At 40.9% G+C, this 24261-nt stretch overlaps 1 protein-coding gene across 7 annotated transcripts in view; it reads right to left on the minus strand.

The window, feature by feature from the left end:
- Positions 1-8532: 8532 nt before the first annotated feature.
- Positions 8533-24261, minus strand: part of phactr4a (phosphatase and actin regulator 4a) — a 40825-nt gene continuing 25096 nt past the window's right edge. For 4 of the 7 annotated variants that reach the window (XM_074614434.1, XM_074614435.1, XM_074614433.1 and 1 more), the window contains 10 exons: positions 23138-23497; positions 19415-19546; positions 18320-18917; positions 16769-17001; positions 13649-13811; positions 13329-13384; positions 11433-11494; positions 11201-11338; positions 9863-9939; positions 8533-9690 (listed from right to left, as the gene is read on the minus strand). In XM_074614434.1, coding sequence (XP_074470535.1) covers positions 9675-9690; positions 9863-9939; positions 11201-11338; positions 11433-11494; positions 13329-13384; positions 13649-13811; positions 16769-17001; positions 18320-18917; positions 19415-19546; positions 23138-23497 — 1835 coding nt within the window. In that variant the 3' untranslated portion in view covers positions 8533-9674. The remainder of the gene's footprint in view (positions 9691-9862; positions 9940-11200; positions 11339-11432; positions 11495-13328; positions 13385-13648; positions 13812-16768; positions 17002-18319; positions 18918-19414; positions 19547-23137; positions 23498-24261) is intronic. The other 3 variants (XM_074614437.1, XM_074614436.1, XM_074614438.1) reach the window with 2 other exon arrangements.

Genomic DNA, 24261 nt, shown 5'->3' on the forward strand with positions numbered 1-24261 from the left:
AGCATCACGCTTGTTGGAGCAGAGCTCAGCTCCTTCGCTGCAGCTCCCCTGGCGTTTTAAAGCGGGGACGGGTGGGGGGGACGTCAACAGCCCTAAAATGCAAGCAGTTAACACACACAGGGGCTCATGGGTAAAGATTTTTTGAAATGAAAGGTAATCATCTAAATAAGAGCATAAAATTGGAGGCTGCTTTGTGAAAGGTTTGGCTGGAATGAAGCAGATGGAATGAATCGTTTTTTGCACAATTTGTGCTGCGGGGCAACAAAGTGTTCCCCACCTAATAACAGAGATGATAGGTTGTCGTCGGAGATCCATCTTGGTTGGAGGCAACACAGCCCTTATGGAAAGAGGGCCGGTATAAACACTCAAGCTTTCAGAGCTCTAGCCCACATTTCACCACTCCATTTCTGGCTTCCCCCGTCTTATATTCCGTCTTTCTGACCCCCATTTCTTTTCTCTTTCTCTGTGCAGCTCCTATTCCTTTTGTAACATAGCTATTTTTCACAAGGGCTCTCAGTGCAGAGTGCCTGATCCTGATGCAGGATGGAGGCAAGCTTTCAGCAGCCTGATGAAAGCTGAGGCAAATGGAAGTCTCACAATGGAGACGCCATACATGATAGAAGATACGGCTGCACAGACCGGCTGTACAGAAAATAAAAAGAGCTTCCAGCGTTGACAGGGCTGCTTTTGAGCCTCGGGCGTTTTCATTTTTTTAATAAAAGCAAATAATATTGTTAGTGATTGGCTTAATTCCCCCAATCAATTGAGTTTAATGTGCAATGTGGCATGTAACTGTGAGCAGAATTACAAAGAGAACGAACCAGAGTGAATGACTGAGATAGAAATCTGTTATCCAAGGGGGAGAACTGAATATTCATGACACATGTGGCTCAATTATACGCTGTGTAACTCTGCACCACAATATAGTGACATTAACAAAGCTAGCAACACAGGATCTAAGTAAGACCTTAGCTTTTAGTCATGATAGCCGTGTTAGTCATTGGGTTACTTTGGTCCAAAAAATGATGACACTCCCATCAGCCTCAGCTGTGCATTGATGGATATTGAGTGCTGATTGTTAGCACAGCGATTAGATTAAGAAAACTGTAAACATCATACCTGCTAACATTCAGCATGTAACATTTAGCTCAAAGCACCACAGTGCATAAGTATGAAGGCGGAGCCTGCCGAAATCTAAAATTAATAAATAAATTACTATAAATAAATATGCTATTCAATGTACCAAAAATAATATAAAAAATAAATGCAAGCATTAATTAATTGATAAAACTTTGTTTTGTTTTTTTTTAACTCAAAATTGTATGATTTTTTAAGCTGATTAAATAAAATGTTTTAAGTGGCTTTTACTCAAAAATTCCTAAATACCGATATTTTGAGTAATACTCTTATCAACATAGGAGTGGGCAAATAGGTTTGCTTTATATATTTACCCACTCCTATGTTGATAAGAGCATTAAATACTTGACAGATCTCCCTTTAAGCTACATTTTGAACGGATTAAAATGTGTGATTAATTTGCGATTAATCGCGATTAACAATGGACAATCGTGCGGTTAATTATTTTAGTAACACTTAATTTTACAGGTCCGCAAATTTCAGGGTAATTAGGTGATAATTAGCAAGTAACCTATTTGCAATTTCTTTGAAATTACTGCCAAATTCCCCTAATATTTACCTCAAAATGTATCGAAAATTACTTGTTTTTTATTTTATTATTTAATAATTATATTCCGCTATTTCCCAATAGCTGATAATTTAGTTAATAATATAATAATACATTTAATTTATTAGCAAATAACTTCTTTGAAATGTCTTTAAAAACTCCCTGAATCATTACATTAGCTACCAGTTTACATTTGTGTAGACAATAAGTCACGCAATGGTGAGATTAGTTCCTGATAATTAGTGTCTTTTATTAGTTTTTGTTTTCCACCTCTGATGAAAAGCAGTGCACATCTGCTTCTCAAGCCTAAGGGCCCCATTTTAACCATTATATGTTATTTTAGCATATAATTATTTAATAATGTTCATAATAAAGGTAAATAAGGTAAATATTGGGGTAATTTGGCAGTAATTCCAAAGAAATTTCAAATAGGTTACTTGCTAATCATCACCTACCATGTGGACCTGTAAGTGTTACCAGTACCTTAATCAAATGACAGCCCTATAGAGAGAGAATACTTGTAGCTATGGCACATTGTAGGAGTGAGTTATGCACAATGAGCTTCCGCAATAGCTGAGGTGAGTGGGCGCTGTATGGGGGAGACGGTAATGCACCAGAAAACTGTTCAGGATGTACAGTACATGTACATTAAGTCCAGTTAACTGCCATCAGCCCCACCCACCACTCCGAAGAGGACAATTAGGTCAGAGATGCGAGAGCTTTGCTGGTGTTGTGTTTCCTGATTTCTGGGTAATGAAGTAATTTGACCTTTCAAAGAAAAGAAAAACTAACAACGGCTATTACGTTACCCTCCGGTGTTGATCCTTTCCCGCTCTTGTCTCCTTGGTTTGCAAGTCAAACGTAGGTCAACACTCCTCCTACTACTCCTCCTCCTCCTCCTCCTCCTCTCGCCCACAGATCAGTTTGGGTCATTAGTCATTGCAGTAAAATCAGCGTAGTTCGATCACAGAGGAAGTTGTTAATGGTGCCTTGAAGGATCCAATGCAATCGCAAGCTTTCTGCAAATTACATTCCAGGCAGCTGCGGGAGATGTTAGGAGAACCGCACCCGCCGCCTACCTGGGAATCAGTGAGCCCCCCGCTGTGGAGGACATATTTTAAATTGGTGTGGTTTTGATTTCCCCGTCTTCTTCCTCCCATCTACCTTCACCACAAAGCGCCTCATCATGTAGAGCACATTCTCCTGATCTAAGGCCGCGCGGCATCCTCATCCATGAGCATCACATCACAGGCCAGCGAGGCGTCCTCGGCTCCCCGCCGTGGCGATGGAGAGTGGCAGCAGGCTTTGTTGTAGTCACAAAATGTAATTACAATCCTGCATCAGCAACCCCCTTCCCTTCGCCTCAGCATTCCCCTGAGGAGCAGCTGTTAAAAGACTTCTCTAATGATTCAGTGATGACCCACAGCCTCTCGTACCATCCATCTCATGCTCCTTCTCAGCTTTCCTCTAGGCTACGGACTTTAAAACAATGTCTTCATCTGAACTTTGTCAGAGTCAGGGTGGAACTTTTGCTTTGGGGATTTCATTATTATAACCCCCTAAACTGGGACGTGACTATCACATGAAAGATAATTAATGTCTCCTGTGTTTAAATTCCCAAATCTCCCATCGCATCACGCTTGTTTGATAGCGATGTGGTATTTTGTTTGGATTATAAATTGCCCCTAATGGAGGTTTGTTATCTAAATGTAGCCGCCTGCCACCAAAACGCAATGCATCGATTAGTCCCCGAGGAAGACAAATTGCCCCAATGCAGTCATAAATATTCAACGCTCATATCCGAGATGAAGTCGAGTTCAGCCCGCGATTTCTTTTTCTTTTTCTGCGAGAAGATAATAACTCACCAGTAAACACAGTCGCTGTCAACATTTGGGATTCATAGCTGATTATGCATTCATGCAGGGCTGCTTTCCGGGAATGCAAGTAGCCTACTTTCTCATTTTGTTTTCCCTCGCTGTGTAATTTCTGAGGTTTACTGACGCAGATAGAAGTCAAATTATTCAGCTTTTTATTTTGTGTCACACTGCCTTGATATTTCTGCAAAATAATTTATAGAGTTGTAAGGTTGATTTGCCTTCCTGATGTAAATATTCACTGTCAAAAGTGATTCATTTATTACTTATTTATGAATTCATAAGACTTCAGAAGAATTTCTGTGTATTTACAAAAGGAAAAAGTTGAAAACTTTCCTGATTAAGTTCTGCTTTTATTCATGGCTGCTTGTCCCGTAACAAGACAAAAGGAACAATGTAACGCAAATCTACATACATGATACCGTACTTTAGGTACTGTTCTGCTTTGAGTTTAATGTTAAACTCAGCATGCTAACATGCTCACAATGACAATACTAGCACGCTGATGTTTAGCAAGTTGGCAACTTCCGGGTCTGAAAGGTGAAGCCAATGTTGAAGTGTCTTAAACTTGCATTCTTTCTAACAGCCAGCAGGGGGCGACTCCTCTGGTTGCAAAAATAAGTCTGATTGTATAGAAGTCTATGAGAAAATGAGCCTACTTCTCACTTGATTTATTACCTCAGTACACATTGTAAACATGAGTTTATGGTCTCAATCGCTATATTCAAGTCTTCTTCAATACAGCATGATGTTCATTTAGTAAATTATGGTCCCATTTAGAGTCAAATAGACCATAAAGCAGGGGATGCTTTAGGGCGTGGCTACCTTGTGATTGACAGGTCGGTGCCACGGCGTTGTCCGGTCTGGGAGTTGTCTGTGTTTTCGTCTTACAACTTTAACCCTTTCCAAGTTTGTTTTCAGTTCATGAAAGTTAATATTAACATTTTGGCCTCCTAAAAATATCTTATTCAGCGTTCTTAGAGCCACCCTCTCGTGGCGACGGCCAAAATGCCAAACTTGAGGCTTCAAAACCGTAGTCCACAAACCAATGGGTGACGCCACCGTGACTACGTCCACTTCTTATATATCTATATAATAGATGTCTACGTGTTTAGCAGGTATAATGTTTACCATGTTCACCATCTTAGTTTAGCGTGTTAGCATGCTAACATTTGCTAATTAGCACTAAACACAAAGTACAGCTGAGGCTGGTGGGAATGTGATTAGTTTCGTAGGTATTTGGTCGTAAACCGAAGTACTGGGCACATTCAAATTTTGACTTGATGATGACGCTAGGGGAAGAGTTAAAGGATCACTAAAGTTATTGGAATTCATCCTGAGGGGGACATGAATGTGTCGACCAAATTTCATATCAATCCATCCAATAGTTGTTGAGAGATTTCGCTCAAAACCACAAACTTCATGGTGGCGCTAGAGAGGAAAACTCAAAGTCATAAGGAGAAATCATTTGGGAGCCATGAATGTGATGTGCCAACCCATCCAGTACATGTTGAGATATTTCTGTGTAGGTGAAACTTTGACCTGCTGTTGGCGCTCAATGAAAAGTCATTCTATCATCTTTGTACTAAAAATCCATGGCAATCCATTCCATAATTGTCAAGACGTGTCACCAAAAACGCTCAACCTCATTAGGATTCATCCTCTGGGGACCATGTACCAACCAATATGCCGCTAGCGTGGCTTAAAACATAATCAATAAGTAGCTGTTCTTCTTCTTCTTCTGTGGCTGCATTTAGGCTTCTGGCCAAGATGTCAGCGGCTCTAATTAGTTTGAAATACTGTGCAAACGGTTTGACAGTGTGATAACAGGCTAGCCAGTTTAGAGATGAAATCTTTGGACAATCTGATGATGAGGATCTACATGCTCAGTTAATGTAATTATGGGATTCATTTAAGACAGGATGTGAAGGAACCGGAGACACCGCATCAGACCCACAGGTTGACCTGGTATTACTGCATCTTGTGTCGAGATTACGTCCATCATTCAAGCAGCAGCCTTCAAAATGAAACAGAATGATTTAAGCGTAGGATCGGTCATGAATGGAAATGACAGCAGCAGCAGCAGACGAGGAAGAAAATGAATCAAATGGGACTTTGTGGATTTACATTCTATCATCTCTGCTGGTTTGACATCATTACTAATGATTACCGACAGTGAGATTCAATACATGCTCCAAGATAACATGATTTAACAAGCCGAGGTAGTAGGAAGTTCCCAATAGAAGTGAAGACAGTGGTATGATCTATAAAGACATTTAACACCACATTAAAAATACATTAGAAAGACATTAAAGATGAAAGTGAAGTGTCTTTCTAATGCTCATGTAGCGATTAATGAGTTAGGATGGACAGAAATAATCTATAAACATTGATCTCTCTTCTAACATCAAACTAATCAATGCATAGAACTTAGGTTTGAGGATCATTACAGTCATAAATCTTGAATTTGATCAGATATTTAGTACTGACGAATCTACCCCATCCACCCCCAATATGCCCACAAGCAGAGTCATTTTCATTTTCAATTTATTTATTGAGATTGTTATTTATGAAAATAGCATGGGCGAGGATGTAGTGTGCTGCAGCAGCTACTAGATAAAGTTTAAACTTAGTGTTAAAACTAGTGTTTTCACTTGTCTTCTAAAGAGGATATTGTATTTCTCGCACTCATAGAACTAGAGTTTTTTTTGCCGTGGCGGCCCAAATTGCTTTCGGGGATACTTTTAGCAGCGCCACTGCTGGAAACACTGTTAGAATCAGGCAAAGTTCTGTACAACTGATCTCAAATCAGCAGTCAGGAGCAACTTGACCAGTTCTTAATAGCCGAGCCCATGATCAAGACAAGTCCGAGTCCAACAAAGCACAAGTCCATGACAAGTGCAAGACTTCAGAAAAGTGGACTCGAGGCCGGACTCGTGACCGAGTACTACAGCCCTGCCTTGAGGTGAAACCATTTTATCAACCGCTGTTTCCAAAGTAAAGAAAGAACTCTTAAAATAAACTTTTAACCAGAAAGGTCCAGAAAGTGTTCGGAAAAATGACATCTAGATTGATAAAACTAAATATTACAAAATTGTTGTTTTTTCCCCCATTGTATACACAAAGCAGGTAAAGTTGTCTTAAACAGTTTTTGTCACTGACACTATAAATTAAGACAGAGGGATGAAGATGTTTTTTTATATATTTACTGTCACAGTGACATGATGGAGGTTCAGCAGGTCATGTTCAGCTGCTGAAGATAACATTAGGTGTCTGTGCTCAATCAGATCGTTTAGCAGCAGCACCAGTATGACAGCGCCGCTCAGACAACATGAAACATGGACCACACAGCCTTGTTACAATGACCACATGACAGTGACTGATTGCTGGTTACTGTGCTGACTAATTTGTCAATTTATCAATTTGTGTACAGCTTGTGTGTGAGAGAGAGAAACATAAATTAGGCTGTTGAAAGATATAAATGACCGGAGCATTCTTCCCTGGAAGAAAATTGTAGTGATTTCAATACGTAAATGAAATGTTTTGGAGAGTTTTGAGATTAGAAAATAACAGGAAAACATCTTGTTTTGATAAACAAATGAGTTTTATATAAAGTTACATATCATATATATTATTGGATTACAATTATTGATGCATTAATGAGTTCATCGCTTTGATGTTGCAGCTGGATATATATATATAAGTTTACATACTGCTTGGTAGCTTGTGAGCAGCTAGGGCTGACCATAAGTCTTTGAAGCTTTGACCGTTGCCATGGTAATCGACCTCCAAATCAGTATTCAAATGCTTTTCTTTAATATATATGTATACAAGTATGTATATAAGTATGTAAGTATGTATATAAGTATGTAATAATGTCTAAATTCCCAAATAGCCAATGAAATTAGGAATAATCCCACAACATTATTCATTATTTATATTCAACATAAATTAAAAAAAAATGGTATTCGGGACAGCCCTAGTCTCTGAATGCATTTCAGGGTTAACTAGAATCACTGCCTGGCGGTTGTCTGCCTCCGCCAACCAGTCAAGTTGCAGTTCACATCCATGTTTGTCCAAAATGTCATCACTTCATTTTTTCCTGTTAGACATTTGTGTGAAAATTGTCATAATTAGTGTATGACTTCTCGAGTTATGGCCAACAATGTGTTTTGTGAGGTTACAGTGACCTCTGACCTTTGACCACCAAAATGTAATGAGTTCACCCTCGAGTCCAAGTGGATGTTTTTGCCAAATTTGAAGAAATTCCCTCCAGGCATTCCCTGAGATAGCGCGTACACTAGAATGGACAACCCGAAAACATAATGCCTCTTGCCATGGCTGTCGCCGACGCGGAGGCATAAAAAGGTCATATTAAATTGTGTTTTTCTCTCTGGTGTTAACTTGCATTGCTTTTCATATTTCTCTTAACATATTGGTGGCTTAAGGTAAAAGCATAGTTGTTGCTTATTGGTCATTAAAAACTGATAAATAATTAACATTTAGTACCTGAAAGCATGCTATTGTTCAGCAGGATTTACTAGTTATCCTGTTCTAAATCTAAGCATACTAAAATAATTCATCAGATTAAAAGGTGTTTCCCTCTAATCAGCTCATTCTGATAATCAGCTGACATTCAGTTAGTGTCTGAACACTAAGTGGAGGAGAGCTGCGTTCCTGTTCGCCGACTCCAGGTCCATTTACTGCTGATTAGCATCACGGTGGAGGTTAAAGGGACAAACACAACTGCATGTCAGTTGCACTTATCACACGGGTGCACACTCCTGGGAGAGAAGAGCTGATTCTAATAAAAGGGTTTCTTTGTTTTGGAGCTCATTATTGGATTTTGGCACTGAGGCGGAGGAGACTGTGAATCAATTTGCACATTTTATATAACACTGCCCTCATCTGGTCACTTTAAGAGGCCATATACTTATCAATCACTTAGAATATCTCTGGAATAATCACACCATGTTGAAATGAAAATCACAGGTTGTTTTAATTTCTGAGTGGATTTATACAGTGTGCTTTGCAAAAACGTTTTAAATTTCTCTGTATCAAAAAAAAAAAACATTTTTGTACTATTACTACTTTGAAATAACGTTTGAGAAATACTTTACAATTAAAAGCATTACTGTGGATGTACAATATAAAGTCAATCACATCTACATAATTGATCTATACAATTGCAGCCAACTATGGACTCGCATATATAAAGTACCATAAAACAGCCAGGAAAATAAAAATATGTACATTTTCCTGCTTTAATAATTCAATTATAAACAGAAACATTTGAATTTTCTACACACCCAATTAAGGAACATAAAGTGCCTTATTAGAAAATAATCTAGTGATAACGTGCTCCATGAGAATCATTTATGTGATCAACAAAATACAGTAAAATGCACACTTTTTAAATTCAGATATTAGGTGGGAATCGGCACTCTGAGGGTCTACACACACAGAGCTCAAACTTTTTGATTCAAATAGAGCTACGACTGAGTTTTAAATAAGAAGCACGCGGCTGTACGGGAAGTCTTTCACATTTCATCTGAACCTTTAAATTACATGTGAAGGAGTAAGGCTGGTGCTGTGTGGCACCTCTGGGTAGACGTTTGTAGTACCTATATATATAAAGTTCAGATCGGTTTGTCGGTACCGTCAACAGTGTTAATAGTGATCTCTTTATGTGCATAGTCTGGAAGGAATGGAGGAAATGGAACATGAAGGCAGGTAAAGGCATGGGGAGAGTGTGATAACCCTCCGACAGTTATCCTTTCAGTTCAATCTAACTCTTTCTGAGCCCCCAGCAGACTCTTTCAGTGTTGGCACACGGCACCTCCGTCACGGACGCACCGACAAACTCCTCCTGTCCTCGATCCCACAGTCTAAGACCTGGAGTACGTCTGAGAATCACCCCCGTGGGGTCGATTTGTGGCTTCTTTCGCTTTGGTTCCAGTTATCAGCGACAGTAGTGTCTCCAGCTGAAGCAGGTTAAGCAGGCAGTCAGTAAAAAAACAGACCAAAAAGGGCCACATGTTCTGTTCAAAGTGAGGAGAGGGTTAACTCCTCACTACTCCCAGTCTAAGAAGTGCTTTACTGGTCAGCATGGACAGCTAAGGACGATGGAACCTGGTGGAAAGAGAAGGAGGAAAACAGGTTATTCCAGGCCCTTTCATGGCGGCAAAATCTTCAGAAAATCTTCAAAAGAGAACTAATAAAGTATTGATGAAGACTCTCGCTGAATGAACTCGGAGAACAGTGGAGGTGAATTATTGATGGGCGCTGTGTATACGAGCCTGACCTGGTATAGATCCTGCTTTCTTCGTGAACTTCCATCTCTGAGCTCTTGAATTCATTGAGCTCCTTGCGGATGGCGGCCTGCGAGGAGACGAGAAAGAAAACAGCACTTCAGCGGGAAAGCTTTTATCCATTTATAGCAAGGCACAAAGATCAAAGCTACGCATACTTAGATTATTTCTCACTGTTAAAAGGATAGTTTGGGTGTTTTGAAGCGGGCTTGCATGAAGTCCATAGTCGGTGTATTACCTACAGTAGTATGGCGGTTGGCACGACCCCAGTTTGGAGAAGCAGGCAGGAGTTACCGCACGGGAGCAAAGCGATGTACTGCTGTGGATGGGGCCGGCAGCAAAATGTATTTTAGACAACTAAAAAAAAAATCTATATTCGTCTAAGCGTATGATATATTTAGAATATTTTCATCACTTTACCTTGCCGTCAGACAGCCCTTTCTGACGGGGAACTGCCACCAGACTCCAATGAAAAAACCTGTTATTTTACCTCAGAACACCGAGGTTGCTGGCCTAACACTGCCTCAATCCATTAGTTTGTTTGTGGTATTGTGACTTTTGTGAATTCAAACTCACCAAAGTCACATAATAACACAAACAAAGTAACCGATCGAGACAGCGGTAGACCAGCAACTCTCATGTTTTGTAAGGTAAAATTACAGTTTTTTTCCAATGGAGTCTGGATGTTTTGGCAAGAGCATAGATAGCAGCTTTGGTTCCCACGTCAGAACCGTAGACTGTATAGCTGTCTCACGGCAAACTAGTGAAAATATTCTAAATATAGCGTACACTTAAACTGATAAAGATATTTTTTAGGTGGCTAAAATACATTTTGCTGCTGGCTCCGTCCACAGTAGTACATTGCTTTACTTCCGTGCTGATACTCCTACCTTCTTCTCCAAACTGGGGCTGTACCGACCGTCATCTACTGTAGGTAATACACTGACTATGGATAAGTACCTCATTCAACCCCACTTCAAAAACACCCAAATTATACTTTTACTTTTAGTACATATTAAACATGCATGTCAAATTATGCCACTGTTAACATAGATATAATTCCTGCTCCTACATATTTTCTGAGCTTCACTGGACCAGGTAATTCACTTGGTAATATTCAGCCCAGCCATTAAGCATTGCATTCCTGGGATTCCTCCTCGATACTGAACCTGCTTGGAATGCAAATCCTCTCAAGAGTTGACCAAAGTAAAAGACATCGCTGTTCATAAAACGCTCAGGAGCTTAGGCTCGCTCTCGCTAAGAAGCTCTAAGCCACTAGAGCCCTGTAAGTGTGACGAGAGGTGTTTGTGAGGATGCGTGTTGAGTCTCACCTTGTCAGCAGGAGTGAGCTTGGTCCACGGTTTATCTGCTCGCCGGTCATAATCGTGGGAGTGCGTGCTCTCGACGTACTCTTGGAAACGCAGGATCTTCCTCTCCTGGAGTTCAGCCACCGTGGGTCTCTGGGACAGCTGATGGGGGAGTGGACAGGAGCATGTTAATCTGTTTTAGGTGTCATAGGGTTAGTTTCTAGTTTATGATAAAGTTACTTCGTTGCATCCTGACCTTTCTCGTGAGCCTCCGTTTGATCTCAGATCTCTCTAATCGTCGATCATCTTCATTCTTGGCTGCAGGGAGAAAAGACATTCCATGAGAGGAGGAAACACTGCAGCCAGTCAGGTAGATTTCACCGGAGCTGCCATCGGCACGCCGCGGTAACGGAATCTTTAATCAACGGCGCGCTCTGCACAAGGCGCTGTATTGTTTTAGCGCGGGTGCGAAGCGTCTTCTTGGCCCGAGTCATCTGAGGACAAGCGAGCCACAGTGAGGGGGTACGAGTCCTGGATCAAAACGTGTTGACGGATTCTGAGAAGTATTATGTTGATACTTGGTTCTGGGATCCAACTTGGCATCACAGTGATGCTGCGGCGATGTTTCACCACAGTAGGCGGATTTTACTCCATCTGCTGGTGCACGCTGCTCATAATGTTTATGTGTTTACATTACCTGGTAGGGGATGGGGTGGGGGGGGGGAATTGATGCAGCATCGTATCACAATATTTTGCATGATAATATTGTATGGATACATGGACGTCAAGTATCAATCTTTTATTATATAAACTATTAACCTAAAAAAGGTTCTAGCTGACTCAGTCTTAAAGGTAATGTGAAGATCCTGGTGTCATATGAAACCTAGAAAAACCTAAATCCATTGGTCCCAACCATGTCACTTTAGCTTGTCGGGAAGAACGCTAAATTTTGGCCGGGAAAAACTGGCATGACCATTTTCAAAGGGGTCCCTTGACCGCTTACCTCAAAATAAAACTCTGAGGTGAACAGAGTAGGGATGTGACGGTGAGGACATTTTCCCACTGCTTAATAAACTTGTGACAACACCGTCGTTACGGATTACACCGGACATTTTACAAGAAAAGATGACACTCATTATGTAGAGCGCTTACTTTGATCTTTAACTTAGTTTTTCCGCTTTGACACCAAATCATCCGCCATCGTCTTGTCTGTCAACTCCCTCGTCTCGTGTGTGTGAAATCTGACATCTGCTAACTCTGTGTTCAGACACTTTAACTTTCAGTTTGTAGTATCCAAACAGAAAACTTGTACTTAATGTGAATCCATCACATGGCTGCTACCTAATCCGCCTCATGGATCAGTATAAGTGCTAATGAACCGGTACAGGCACACTTCTAATATACGGACACCTGGCCATGGCGGAGAGCTGCACTTTTTACAGCACATTAGTAGTCAGTAAATCATTCATCATCATCAAATGTCAGGACTGCAACTAGTAATTATTTAGCATTAATATCAAAACAGACTTTTCGAAGTGCTTCACAATAAAGGATCAACTGAAAAGATCACGGGAAAGTGATGAAATTAGGGAAAAGAACAACACATCTGGGCATATAAGAGTCATTACAATGTGCCACCATAACTGAAACTGCTGAGTGTGTAGACACACTCAGAGACAGTCTAAAAGAATATTGGATGCACATTTGATTCAGTCCCTCACTTTATTTTTCCATCTCCCCGTTACTATATCACACTATGAAAAACATGCAAGTATGCATGAGTCGCCCACATTCTGACTGCACACAGTCTTCTTCTATATTAATACCAGTTCATGTGTGGGGGTTTCGGTGCGTATGCATGGTTTATGCATCTGGCCCCCGGAGAACTATAATTCAAATCAGAGACAATATCTTAATAAAGTGAAGGCACCACCAATATTGTACGAGCTGCTGTGTGTTAAGTGACTATCAATATGCCTGAGGCAGGAAGGAAAACAAACACATTATGTTATGTGGATGGATGACCAATGAAGACTATTGATTTCAAGGAAAAATGAAGCGCGTGCTTTTTGACCTTGTGGTGGAGAGGAACTGAATGCAAAATAAACACACCTGAATGGAGAGCGATAGATGGAGGGAGGGAGAGTCTTACCTTGAAGGATGTTCCTCTGCTCCAGCTCATCTGCTGATGGTCTCTGACTCAGCCGCCTGGAGACAAAAAAACACTGCTGACTTCTCTCATTTTTTAAAAGGCTGATATGGCTTCTTTAAAAGGAACACATTTTGTCTTGAGAAGGGATTTCCATGACACACAACATTAATTACACTATAAATAATGCATGAAATCTGTCAAACTGTATCAGCCATTATATCAGAGATGAATGACTTTGACTTGCCACGTCCAATTTTTACAATACGGCAATATATCATCCTCATGCGCATCTGTTAGCTGATATGATGCGAGGCCTTTACCGTGTCAGTGCCGAGCTGATCTTGTTCCTCACTGCCATCCACTGCTCCCTGTTCTGCCAACTCATGTCGTGGTTCTCCTGATCGTCCCTTTCCTCTCTCTCCCTGTCTCTCTCCAGCTTCAGCGCCAACGTGTCCTTCCTCCTCACACGACTCGCCAGCCCACCTGTGCACACACATATGACCCATTTAGTTATACACGCATACATATTTTATCATTTAAACATTATCACTCATTTTAGATCAAGCATCACTTAACAAAGAATGTCAGTTTCATCAAAGGGTGTAGAAGCAAAGAGGTGAAACTCCGGTGCTGTTTTGACAACGGCTGCTAGATGGCGCTGCCGCAATTTTGAAATGAAAACGACAGCGAGTCCATAGCCATGAATGTATAAAGAGAATTCTGTAAATCACAGAATCATTTTTTTTTTAGGTAAATCAACTTCACAGTACGAACACTTAAATAGCCCTCATTTAAATCCTTATGTCCTAAAAGTCGTAAAATTCACTAATCCAGAGTTATTTTCCTCGGCATAATGAACGAGCATCAGACCCACGGGACCGCACCGCCCTGCACGCTCATATGACATATCTGGTTCTGCCAGCTTCCTGCTAGCTGTATGTGGCTGTAATAATGGATATATTGGCTGTAATTCATCACTTTTATTATCTTATAATACACCCATGGGCTGTATATTGTAAGCGTGTACTGTGGTAGATGTATTAACGTCTCTGTTCCCAAACAACCGGCTATCGGCCAGTAGCTAGTAGTGGTAGAAGCATGACATAAACAGAACATAATGTAGTTGTAGGCTATTTAATAACACGCAGGGCAAAAGCACAGGACACAACCACTTATACATCCATGGTCTGTGGTGTATTGGATGTAGATTTTGGAGGTCCTTGTCATTAAAATAAAATTGCTCTCAAAATCTGTGTTTTGCATTTTTCTAACTTCCATTTATGTCCATCGCTCACTTTATGCTCCTCTGGGAAGCGTCCGGGCAAAAAAAGGTAAATAAATAAGTAAGTAAGTAAATAGTTATAATAGTATGCATATTTATAATATTTGTATTGTTCAACACAGGCCATTTCGGTAGAGACATTCAAATTATGATAATAGAATAGAAATAATTTTGTTTTACTTTTGCACGGCACTTTGTAAGCGGACGTTTTACTGTTTACTGATTATGGTAGCTGACTCGATTACAGTCCACAATGGCGGAGGCGGAGGTCTGCTGCAGGGCGATGGCGTTGCAATGGAACGTATAATTGACATTCACTTCTTAGCAATATACGTTCTTTGGTGTCATGATAGACTTAAAAACTAACAAAAATCCTGGAGCTTCTTAAGACGCTCTTAGCCTCGTACAAGTGTGTAAGAGGCCCTCGTTAATCTAATTTCTAAGAGTGTCTTTAGCTGCTTTTGGGAAACACCTCTTAAGCTTAAGAAGGCTGGGGAGATGGATTTTACGATCCTCTTAGCCATAAGATGCTTTGGGGAAATGGGGCCCGGAAGATTTTGATAGTCTTCTATTAGAGTCCAATCCTCAAATAGCTTTTTGCCCAGCAGTCCAAAACCCAAAGATATTTCAGTTGCTGTCAAAATGACAAAGAAAAGCAGTGAGGATTGTCACATTTCACAAGCTGCAACAAGGAAGTGAACAATGACTATGTTTACATGCCCTTATTCTGAAAAAGACAATATTTGTACTAAACTGTACTAAACTAATGAAAATGAATATTCCTCTAATATTCCTGTTTACATGCAGCCGTTCATACTCTGATTAACTGGTGGTGGACGTGTTCGACCGTGTGAACACAGCCTCCCTCTTTCATTCCTTCAACCAACTTCTTGAAAAGGTCGGCGTTGCAATATTTTCTCACATATCCAAAAACCTGTTGATATCCAAGTCTTTCATGATGTTTAAAAGTATATGTGTTTCTCCTTCTGACCAGAAATGTGGGCTTTTCTTTTGGGTAAGCATCTCTGCAAACTGTCAGCTAGCTGGTTTGTGTACAATGCACAGAGCTGGACGTAAACAGGCAAGTGGCTGTGTGTCGCAAACTGACGTAAAAACTCCAATTGAGACGCATATTCTGAATGTGCTGTATGCATGTCCAAAGAATGCTGCTAAAACCTGAATAATATCGGCATATCCCACATGTTTTAATCGGAAAGTGGCCTAATTCAGAATATCTAAACAGATTATGCTGTCTACATGACCTGTATCAAATTCAGAATATCATCATATTTGAGTATTAGTTTGCATGTAAATGTAGTCAATGATTAATCAAATATCAAAATATTTGCGTTCAAACTTTTTGAAGGTTAAAACTGTTCCACTTTAAGCTCACAGACGGAAAACACTGATTATTTTCAGTCTTTTCTTAAATAACATGGATGTAGAAAACAAAGGTCTTCAGGCACTCTCAAGTATAACAAGATATAAAAGATATAACCTTGTTGGATATTGCAATAAATAAACAGATATTAAAGTGTACTGAGTTCTGCCTTTCTGCTGCCTTCAGTATTCTGATAAAATTAGGGCTGTCAGTCACGATTAATCGCACATTTTTTATCTGTTCATTTTCAGGTCAAGGGACCCCTTTGAAAATGGCTATGATAGTTTTTCCTCGACAAAATTGAGCGTAAATTTGGAGCGTTATTTAACCTCTTTCTCAACAAGGTGGTATGACATGGTACCAATTGATTCCTTAGGTTTTCTAGTTTAAAATACAACACATTGCTTGTTGAACTAAAAAAATAAAAAGAAATGATTTCCAACGTTGAACACAAAAGACACCAATAAAAAAGAATGATAGTTACATTTCAAAGTGCAGTTTTCTGCTGATACTCTTTCAACTAACTCAAAAAAGTGCAATATCACTGCCTTTTGCAACGTGTTTATTGCGTATTAAGTTGATATTGCGATACAAATAAAAGATATATATATATTGTGCAGCTCTAATTAAAAGACTAACTACCTGAACTACTTTCAAACGACTTAAAAAGTTATTTCCAAGTAGTTTTCACACTCTGGAAAGTGAAGTGGTATTTTTAACGTGTATCTACCGTCCCTCCTATATGACTTTAATGTAGCAGTATAAGCGAGGACTTACTTGGTGGGCCTTCCTCGTCGTCGTCATCGTCGTCGTCTCTGTACAGGATGGGGCCGTCAGAGTCAGATTCCTCCTCACTGTCCCCGGGGCCTCCGTCCTCGGGGATGACACTCACTCTGAGGTCTCCAACCAAAACCCTCCTGCTGCGCGGCTCCAGCTCCGGCTGGCGAGAAGGCCTCGGAGGATGAAGCTTCCGCATCTCCTCCTCCATGTCAAAGTCATCGTCTTCTGGCCTGTTAACAAATGCAGCTGTGAGGGAGCTGAAGGTGCTCAGATTCAGTCGTTTATGTCTAAGTGTGAGAATAAACTGCAATACTTTAGGCTCCTCGTAGCCACAGTGTTCTAATCTGGTATGCAGCCGAGTACCATTGATTACAGTTGCAGGCAATTTGCAACCCTTTTGCCAGGTGAGGGTATAAAGCTCAATTGTTTGCAGGAGAGATTAACAAAGCAGTTTCACTACATGATTATTATTTGACTCACTGAGGAGTGCTGCTCTGCTGCTGGTAGCGACAGACTACCTTCAGGTCAACAGCCCAGGAAACTCATGTCTTTTTTTAATTGGATTTGCTCTGCCCCATTTCAAGTACATATTACTGAGTATAACAAACCCAATAACATTCAATGTCAAATGATAGCTTTGAGTTTCCTGTTGTGTCTTGCAAATTCAATTCAAATAATTTATTGAACATCTAAATAAATTAATTAAGAGAGCAATCCAATATATCTGGCACTGGGGCCTGTCTATTTCAATCAAATAACCCCTGGCTGAGTTGATTTGAAGAGAAAAGAAAATGATGTGTCCTATTTGCGTGACAGATTTGCTCAAATACTATGGCTGTAGCAGCCTATTCGAAACTTGGACTTTCTTTGTTGGTATTGCTCATCTTCTACAATGATGATGGTGCCACATGGGCAGATTAACATAGGCTTGTTCTGTCTCTTAAACATGGTTCCCTGTTATTTGCTGAGTAATTACTCACTTTGTTTTGTCCTGTGACTGATCATTGGATAATTAATCTAAGCACATTTGCTATGTATAAATAAAACTACAAACTCAAGGCCAACATGCAACAACAGCTGTCAGTGTGTCAGTGTGCTGACTTGACTATGACTTGCCCCAAACTGTATGTGATTATCATAAAGTGGCCATGTCTGTAAAGGGGAGACTCGTGGGTACCCATAGAACCCATTTACATTCACATATCTTGAGGTCAGAGGTCAAGGGACCCCTTTGAAAATTGCCATGACAGTTTTTCCTCGCCAAAATTTAGCGTAAGTTTGGAGCATTATTTAACCTTCTTCGCAACTAGCTAGTATGACATGGTTGGTACCATTCATTAGGTTTTCTAGTTTCATATGATGTCAGTATCTTCACTCTAGCTTTAAAACTGAGCCTGCTGCAACCTTAAAAATCACATGTTTCTTTAATGCGGTAAAGAAATTAGTGGCTTTAAAACAAATTTGCGTTATTATCGTGTTAACTTTGACAGTCCTAGTAATGATATTTTGTTATACAAGAATGTAATGTACAGCATGTGGGACACTTACAGCCTGAGAGGTTCGATGGTGATGGGGCAAGAGTTACGCGAGTTACCCCCCGCCTCAGTGAGGAAATCTGGGGGAGACTCAAACAGTAGTGAGTGGGCCCTCTGGGAGCCGTCTGGATTGGCCTGAGCTGGACTTGGGCTGGCCAGAGCTCTCTGGATGAGGATGTGTAGGGGGATGGCCGGAGGCTGGCTGGGAGGCTCGGTGGTCGGGCTGGGGGGATCGGTTTGCACAGTGGGCACGGGACCGGAAGAGGAGGAGGAAGAGGAAGAGGAGGAGGTGCTGGGTGGCAGGAGTGACTGAACCCTGGGAGGAGATGGAGGTATGTGGGACGGCGGCGAAGGCAGAGACTCAATGGAGATCTGAGGAGCTGCTGCATTTGTCTTGTCCTCATTGCTATCTAATTTAAGGACAGCAGGGGGCGTCGGTACAGGGGCGGAAGCTGGGTCAGCGGTGGGAGACTCTGGGTCCTGACTGGAAGGGGAAGGGTCCACGGAATGGCGCTTTGTGACCGGGGTCATCCTCTTTGGTGGCGTCGGTGGCGAGCGTCTAGCGGGTGCTGGCACTATGATGACACCACTGCCAGGCTGTGAGAGCTCAGCTGTTAGAAAACAAACAACAGAAATCAATACATGCCATATAGAAGGATGCTCACAAACATAAACCTGCAGGCAGAGCATGAAGATGCACATTCAGACAGTCTGTAGGAGGGTGAAGGTAAGTTTCATTAACAAAAAACAAGCAAAAAGGCAAATGTGTCAATAACAGCTTTAGGTGCGGAGAAAAGAAGATGTTTTGTTACTGCCGAGCTGGTTGTTGAGTCAGTGGAGGCGGATGACACACACATATTAACACACAACTGTCTGTAATGAACATCCAATGGGATCAACACACATTCAATGCACTCTAGATGTTCATCTAATTTCCATGCATTGTTTTTCATGGCAGTTAAGTTATAGCTGCAATACACATGCGATCAATGCATTACTGGTGTTAAACTGTAGTGAGTCACTCCATTTGTTGTGAGGGGGGTGAATCGATGCGAATAGTCTGCAGGCTCTGTTAAGATGGATTGAGACCTGTCGCTCTGCTGGGTACCTGAGCAGGTCTGGACAGCTCTGTGCCGCAGGTACACAGGTAGAGAGAGGTAGAGGCCGAGCTCGCTCTGGCGTCTCCAGCTGGTCCAGTAACAGGGCTGCCTGACCTTAGAGCCCCTGTTCAATGAGGAAGCTGGCAAAAATGAGTGGAGATGTGAGGGAGAGAGCTGGGTTTACATTCCGAGCTGGAAGGGAAATACAAGAGGGAGGTTTTCGAATAATGTTTGTTTTGGTTTGACACTCGCCAGAAGCAGAGCATACATCCATCCTCTGTGGGGAAATAACTCTGAGCACAAGATAAGAAATACTTATGTTGATTATTCTGGTTACATAAAGTACCACAGCAGTGCGATGTTAACCCCATTAACACATAGTCTCGTTTTAACGTTTTTCTGACATTCCTGCTCATTCATCACGGTAATCAGTTCTCTTTCAGGGAATGAATCACAGGGAAACCCAATTTTCCCCTTGTTCCAGCTTGTTCATCTCTATTAGAGCTGAACCGATAAATTGTCCGATATCAGCTTGTTGCAGATTTTCGTATCGGTGTATATGTCAGTCGATAAGCAACATATAATTGCAGTACGGAAATGCCAAAGTAGTCACTTTTAGGGTGTTTTTCAACCAGGGCGCACTGACAAGTTGATTTTTCAACTGTAAAATGTCCCACTCAGTGTGTCAGTAACAATCCCTAAGATGTATTCAACATAAAAAAACTTTCTTGTGAGAAAACATAACTGACAACATGTAATATAAACTTAAAGGGGACAAATAGAAAACAGAAGATGTGTTCTATGGGGATTGCCTGCACAAAGTTTCAACAGTCCAATACACTGTCCATTACAAATGTAATCTCAGACAGCCAATAAGGCAAGCTACTCTGCACAGACTGTGAAATGGAAGACTGTGAAATGAAATGTAGGATCATATATATATATATATAGAAACCTCCCGAACAAATGGTAGTGGAATGTGACACTGTTTGAAAGAGACAGTGCCGGGATGGGCTGTAAACAAGGGCAGCTGTGGCATGCTGGGACAAAGAATATGAGATACTAAAAGCTAATCAGTGTCTATCAAAACTCCAGGGAAGTGCTGCTGGCAATACATAAATGATGCAAAGACAAGCCGGTGCGTGTCCTCTCTTCAGAGACTGGTGGCTGCACACACACAGAGACTGCACACTAGCAACACATTGGAAAACAACCTGCACAGCAACGAACCCGCAGCCCCATCGTGAGACGCTGCTAAAGTTGGATCTGGGAAAGACTCAAGGTATTACTGTCAGTACTTGTGGATGTTGTTAACAGCAGCATATTCACAACTTTTAGTCTCTTTGAAAAGGAATTCTAAAAATCCAAGACAAACTATAGCTGAAATATAGTTGTCAATAACTTCCTCTGACTCAAAGATGAATAACTACTTTCTGCATTCGGCTTTTTGACATAATATACTTTCAAAGAATATCTTGCTCCACCTACAGTGTCTTCCTCACCTCTTTAAATCACACACTAACCAAAGATGATTACGTCTGTCATAAATCACAACAGCCACTCTTTGAAGTAGGTGCGAGAACAAACCTTGCACACCCAATATACCGCGTAAATCCCGACTTCAACTGACACCTCACAACAGTTTTTCTGTTTGAATGAAAGAGATCTACAAGAATTTTTCAGGCTGAAAATAATGAAAAGAAGTGAGGTCATAAGTGCACTGCTGTTATGCACCTGCAGAAGTTTGATCCTAACACTAACTGCTACGTTGTAGATAGTTTTTTTCCCACTGAATTAACCACTTTGTTCAGTTGCACCATCTCTACTTAATTAAAATGACATCCTGTGAGATAATGTTATTAAAAAGATGCAAAAAAAAAACGAGATTATAAAGGAATATGGAATAACTTTATGTTACACATGAAGGGAACAAACTGTATTTAATTAATGTATATACTTAAGTCAGTTATGTTAGGGTGGGCCTTTGGATTGAATAAATAATATAACAAATATTTATTAAATGTAGTGTCGGTAATTGAATTGTAATCCAGGTACATTATAGCAAAACTGGAAAATAAGTCACTGCACAAAGCTAAATATTATTATTAATAAAGAACATAAAGAAACATTATTGCTTATTTCTCAGCAACAGCGTATGTGCATTTGTTTGTAGGGCTGCACTGAATTTTTACATTCAAAATTTCTACTGAGGTTTTCAAATGAAGTTTTGAATGTCTGTCGTCATATTTTATGATGTCATAAGATAAAAAATCCTCAAACAAAATCTTCAGTTTCAACAAAGTGATTCGTCGAATTAAAGGAGTTCGAGTTAAATTACTCTTTTCAATAACTTTTGACTTTTGGACTCAACAACGCTCTGGCGTTATTTGGAAATGTTTGGATCACAAGTGTCGGAAACAATCCTACGCAGCCGCCACTGGAATCTAATTCTACAAATAGTATAATACGATTCACTACTAGGGAAGGGTCATGATTTTCGAATTTTTGGATAGTCATTAAATAAAAAAAATGAAATAGTTTATGCGACTACCATCTGGTCTTGAAAATATATATTTTCCCTTTAATTAAATGTCGTAGGCGCTGTTTCGTAGTAACGTTGCTACCAGGTGCCAGTAAAATGTGTGTGGCATGTTCAGTTCGTCTCTTTCCGTCGGTGCAGGTGTGTCTTTCCGTCTTGGTTGGTCTTTCCACTATTCCAACAATTTGGTAGAAATAAACCTGTTTGATCGAACAGTTCCCAGTGATTATTATTGAATAGTATTTTAGCTATAAATGCCCAACCCTATTCAATACAGACCCTGTTTGTACTCAGTAGTGACAACATTATCTTCACTTCACTTGCTCTGCTACGTGTGTGTGGAGAGGGTAATCCCCACACTTCTTTGAAACACAAGAGCAGAGGATATCAATGATCACTGTGCACCGCTACAGAATGAATATCATGGAAAAAGTGATTTGTGTGTGCAGAAGTACCCGATTTAAACATAATAAATAGACATGCATTTCTAAATTTGAATGTCAACTTTCTGAATGAAGCTTCGAACTATTCTGTACAACCCTTCTGGTTTGTTTGTCAAACTTCACATGGGTGTGATTATATGCAAGTGTGGATGTCGGTGTCATGATGAATGTAAAGAGATGTAATCTGTCACAGGCAATGTGCTCCCAGTGTAAATATTGAAGTAAAACTTCTCTCGGATCTCTCTAACCATGACGACTGTTAATAACTACACACCTGATCTTTTAACTAGCCTGTATGGTGCAACCTGTTTTTAATAGCTTATTAGGTTATAGCTCAACTCCTCCACTATGTTCACACTACTACAGCATGAACTTTCACATTGCTGGTGAAACAGGCTGCTAACTTCCAAGTGTCAGCGTCAGAGCATCCCACAGGTACATGAATCCAAACACCAATACATTTTTCAACTAGTGGCAAACACTGCACCAGTATTTTGGGTGGATGCTAGAATGGCCAAGCGGTTAATGGCCCTCTGTGGAGATGGTTGTTTAAATCCAGCATTTGAAAGAGCAATGATACCACTGTTTCTCAAAGATTGAATTCACAGTTTCACTGGGACTTATTAAAATCCTTCAACACTCCATTTTGGAGGTTTGAAGTATAACACAAATCACAGCTATTTATAGACAGAGGCTGATTTTATGTGTGTCCTATAAAACTGCAGACGCAGACGCCTAAAAAAACTCACCAAGCAGTGCAGGGTTGCTGATGCGGTTGGTGGGTTTGGGTGGAGGGACGGGAGGCTGCTTGGCGTGGGGAGGGACAGGGGGCGGCATGTCAGAGTCAGCTGAGGAAGGGAGGAGCGGGGATCGAGATGGGTCCTCAACTATTAGGGAGACTGTCCTTGGGGGCTTGGCAACAGCTACAGCAGGAGGGGAGGAGGAGGAAGAGGAGGAGGAGGATGAGGATGAAGAAGAGGAGGGGGTTGGACTCCTGCCGGACTCAGTGAGAAATTTAGGGGGAAGCAGAGCTTGTCTGGGTGGGGGAGGTTCCTGCTGAGAGTCTTGTGCTGGACGAGGGTCAGGGGCGAAGCGGACAGCAGCGGACTCTACAGAGGGGGTACACACACAAACACAGACATTGAAGGAAACAAGGTTTCTACTGTTGCTCTACTCTATGGTAAACAAGGGAGACATGTAAGCGTCATCACATACAGTAAAACAGTGAAGAAAAAGCTGAAGTGTTAGTGAACTTTTTAAGGCTGTACGATATATTGTTTCAGCATCGATATTGCAACGAGCACATGCGCAATAGTAACATTGCAGGACGTGTGATGTCGGCAAATTAACTCAAACGCGTCATGCTACAACTTTTTTGCTGCTGGATACAAAAGAAAAAGTCACATGGTTCTCATTTTACACTTCCAATGTTTCCCATTAATTACAGTCTAAGTAGGCCCGGGCCGCCACAGTTTCATAATGAACCGTATATATTTTTAGGTCAGACTCAGTGTGGGAGGATCCTCTCCTCGGTGTGCGAATTTCCTCTCCTTGCGGTGCGCCGCAACCATAAACTGTACATTAGAAATTTGGCGTTTTTAAGCCTCGAGTTCGACATTTTGGCCGTCGCCATCTTGGTCTTTTGCATCCAGAAGTAACACAAAAGGGTGGAGCTAAGTACAACCGAAAACTGAATAAGACATTTTTTAGGCGACCAAAATGTTACAATTAACTTTCATGAACTGAAAACACACTGTGAAAGGGTTAAAGTTGTAGACGAAGACACACAAACAACTCCCAGACCGGACAACGCCGTGGTAGCGACCTGTCAATCACAAGATAGCCACGCCCTAAAGCATCCCCTGCTTTATGG

This window comes from Sebastes fasciatus, chromosome 17 (genome assembly GCF_043250625.1).
Source record: "Sebastes fasciatus isolate fSebFas1 chromosome 17, fSebFas1.pri, whole genome shotgun sequence".
Classification (NCBI taxonomy): Eukaryota; Metazoa; Chordata; class Actinopteri; order Perciformes; family Sebastidae; genus Sebastes; species Sebastes fasciatus.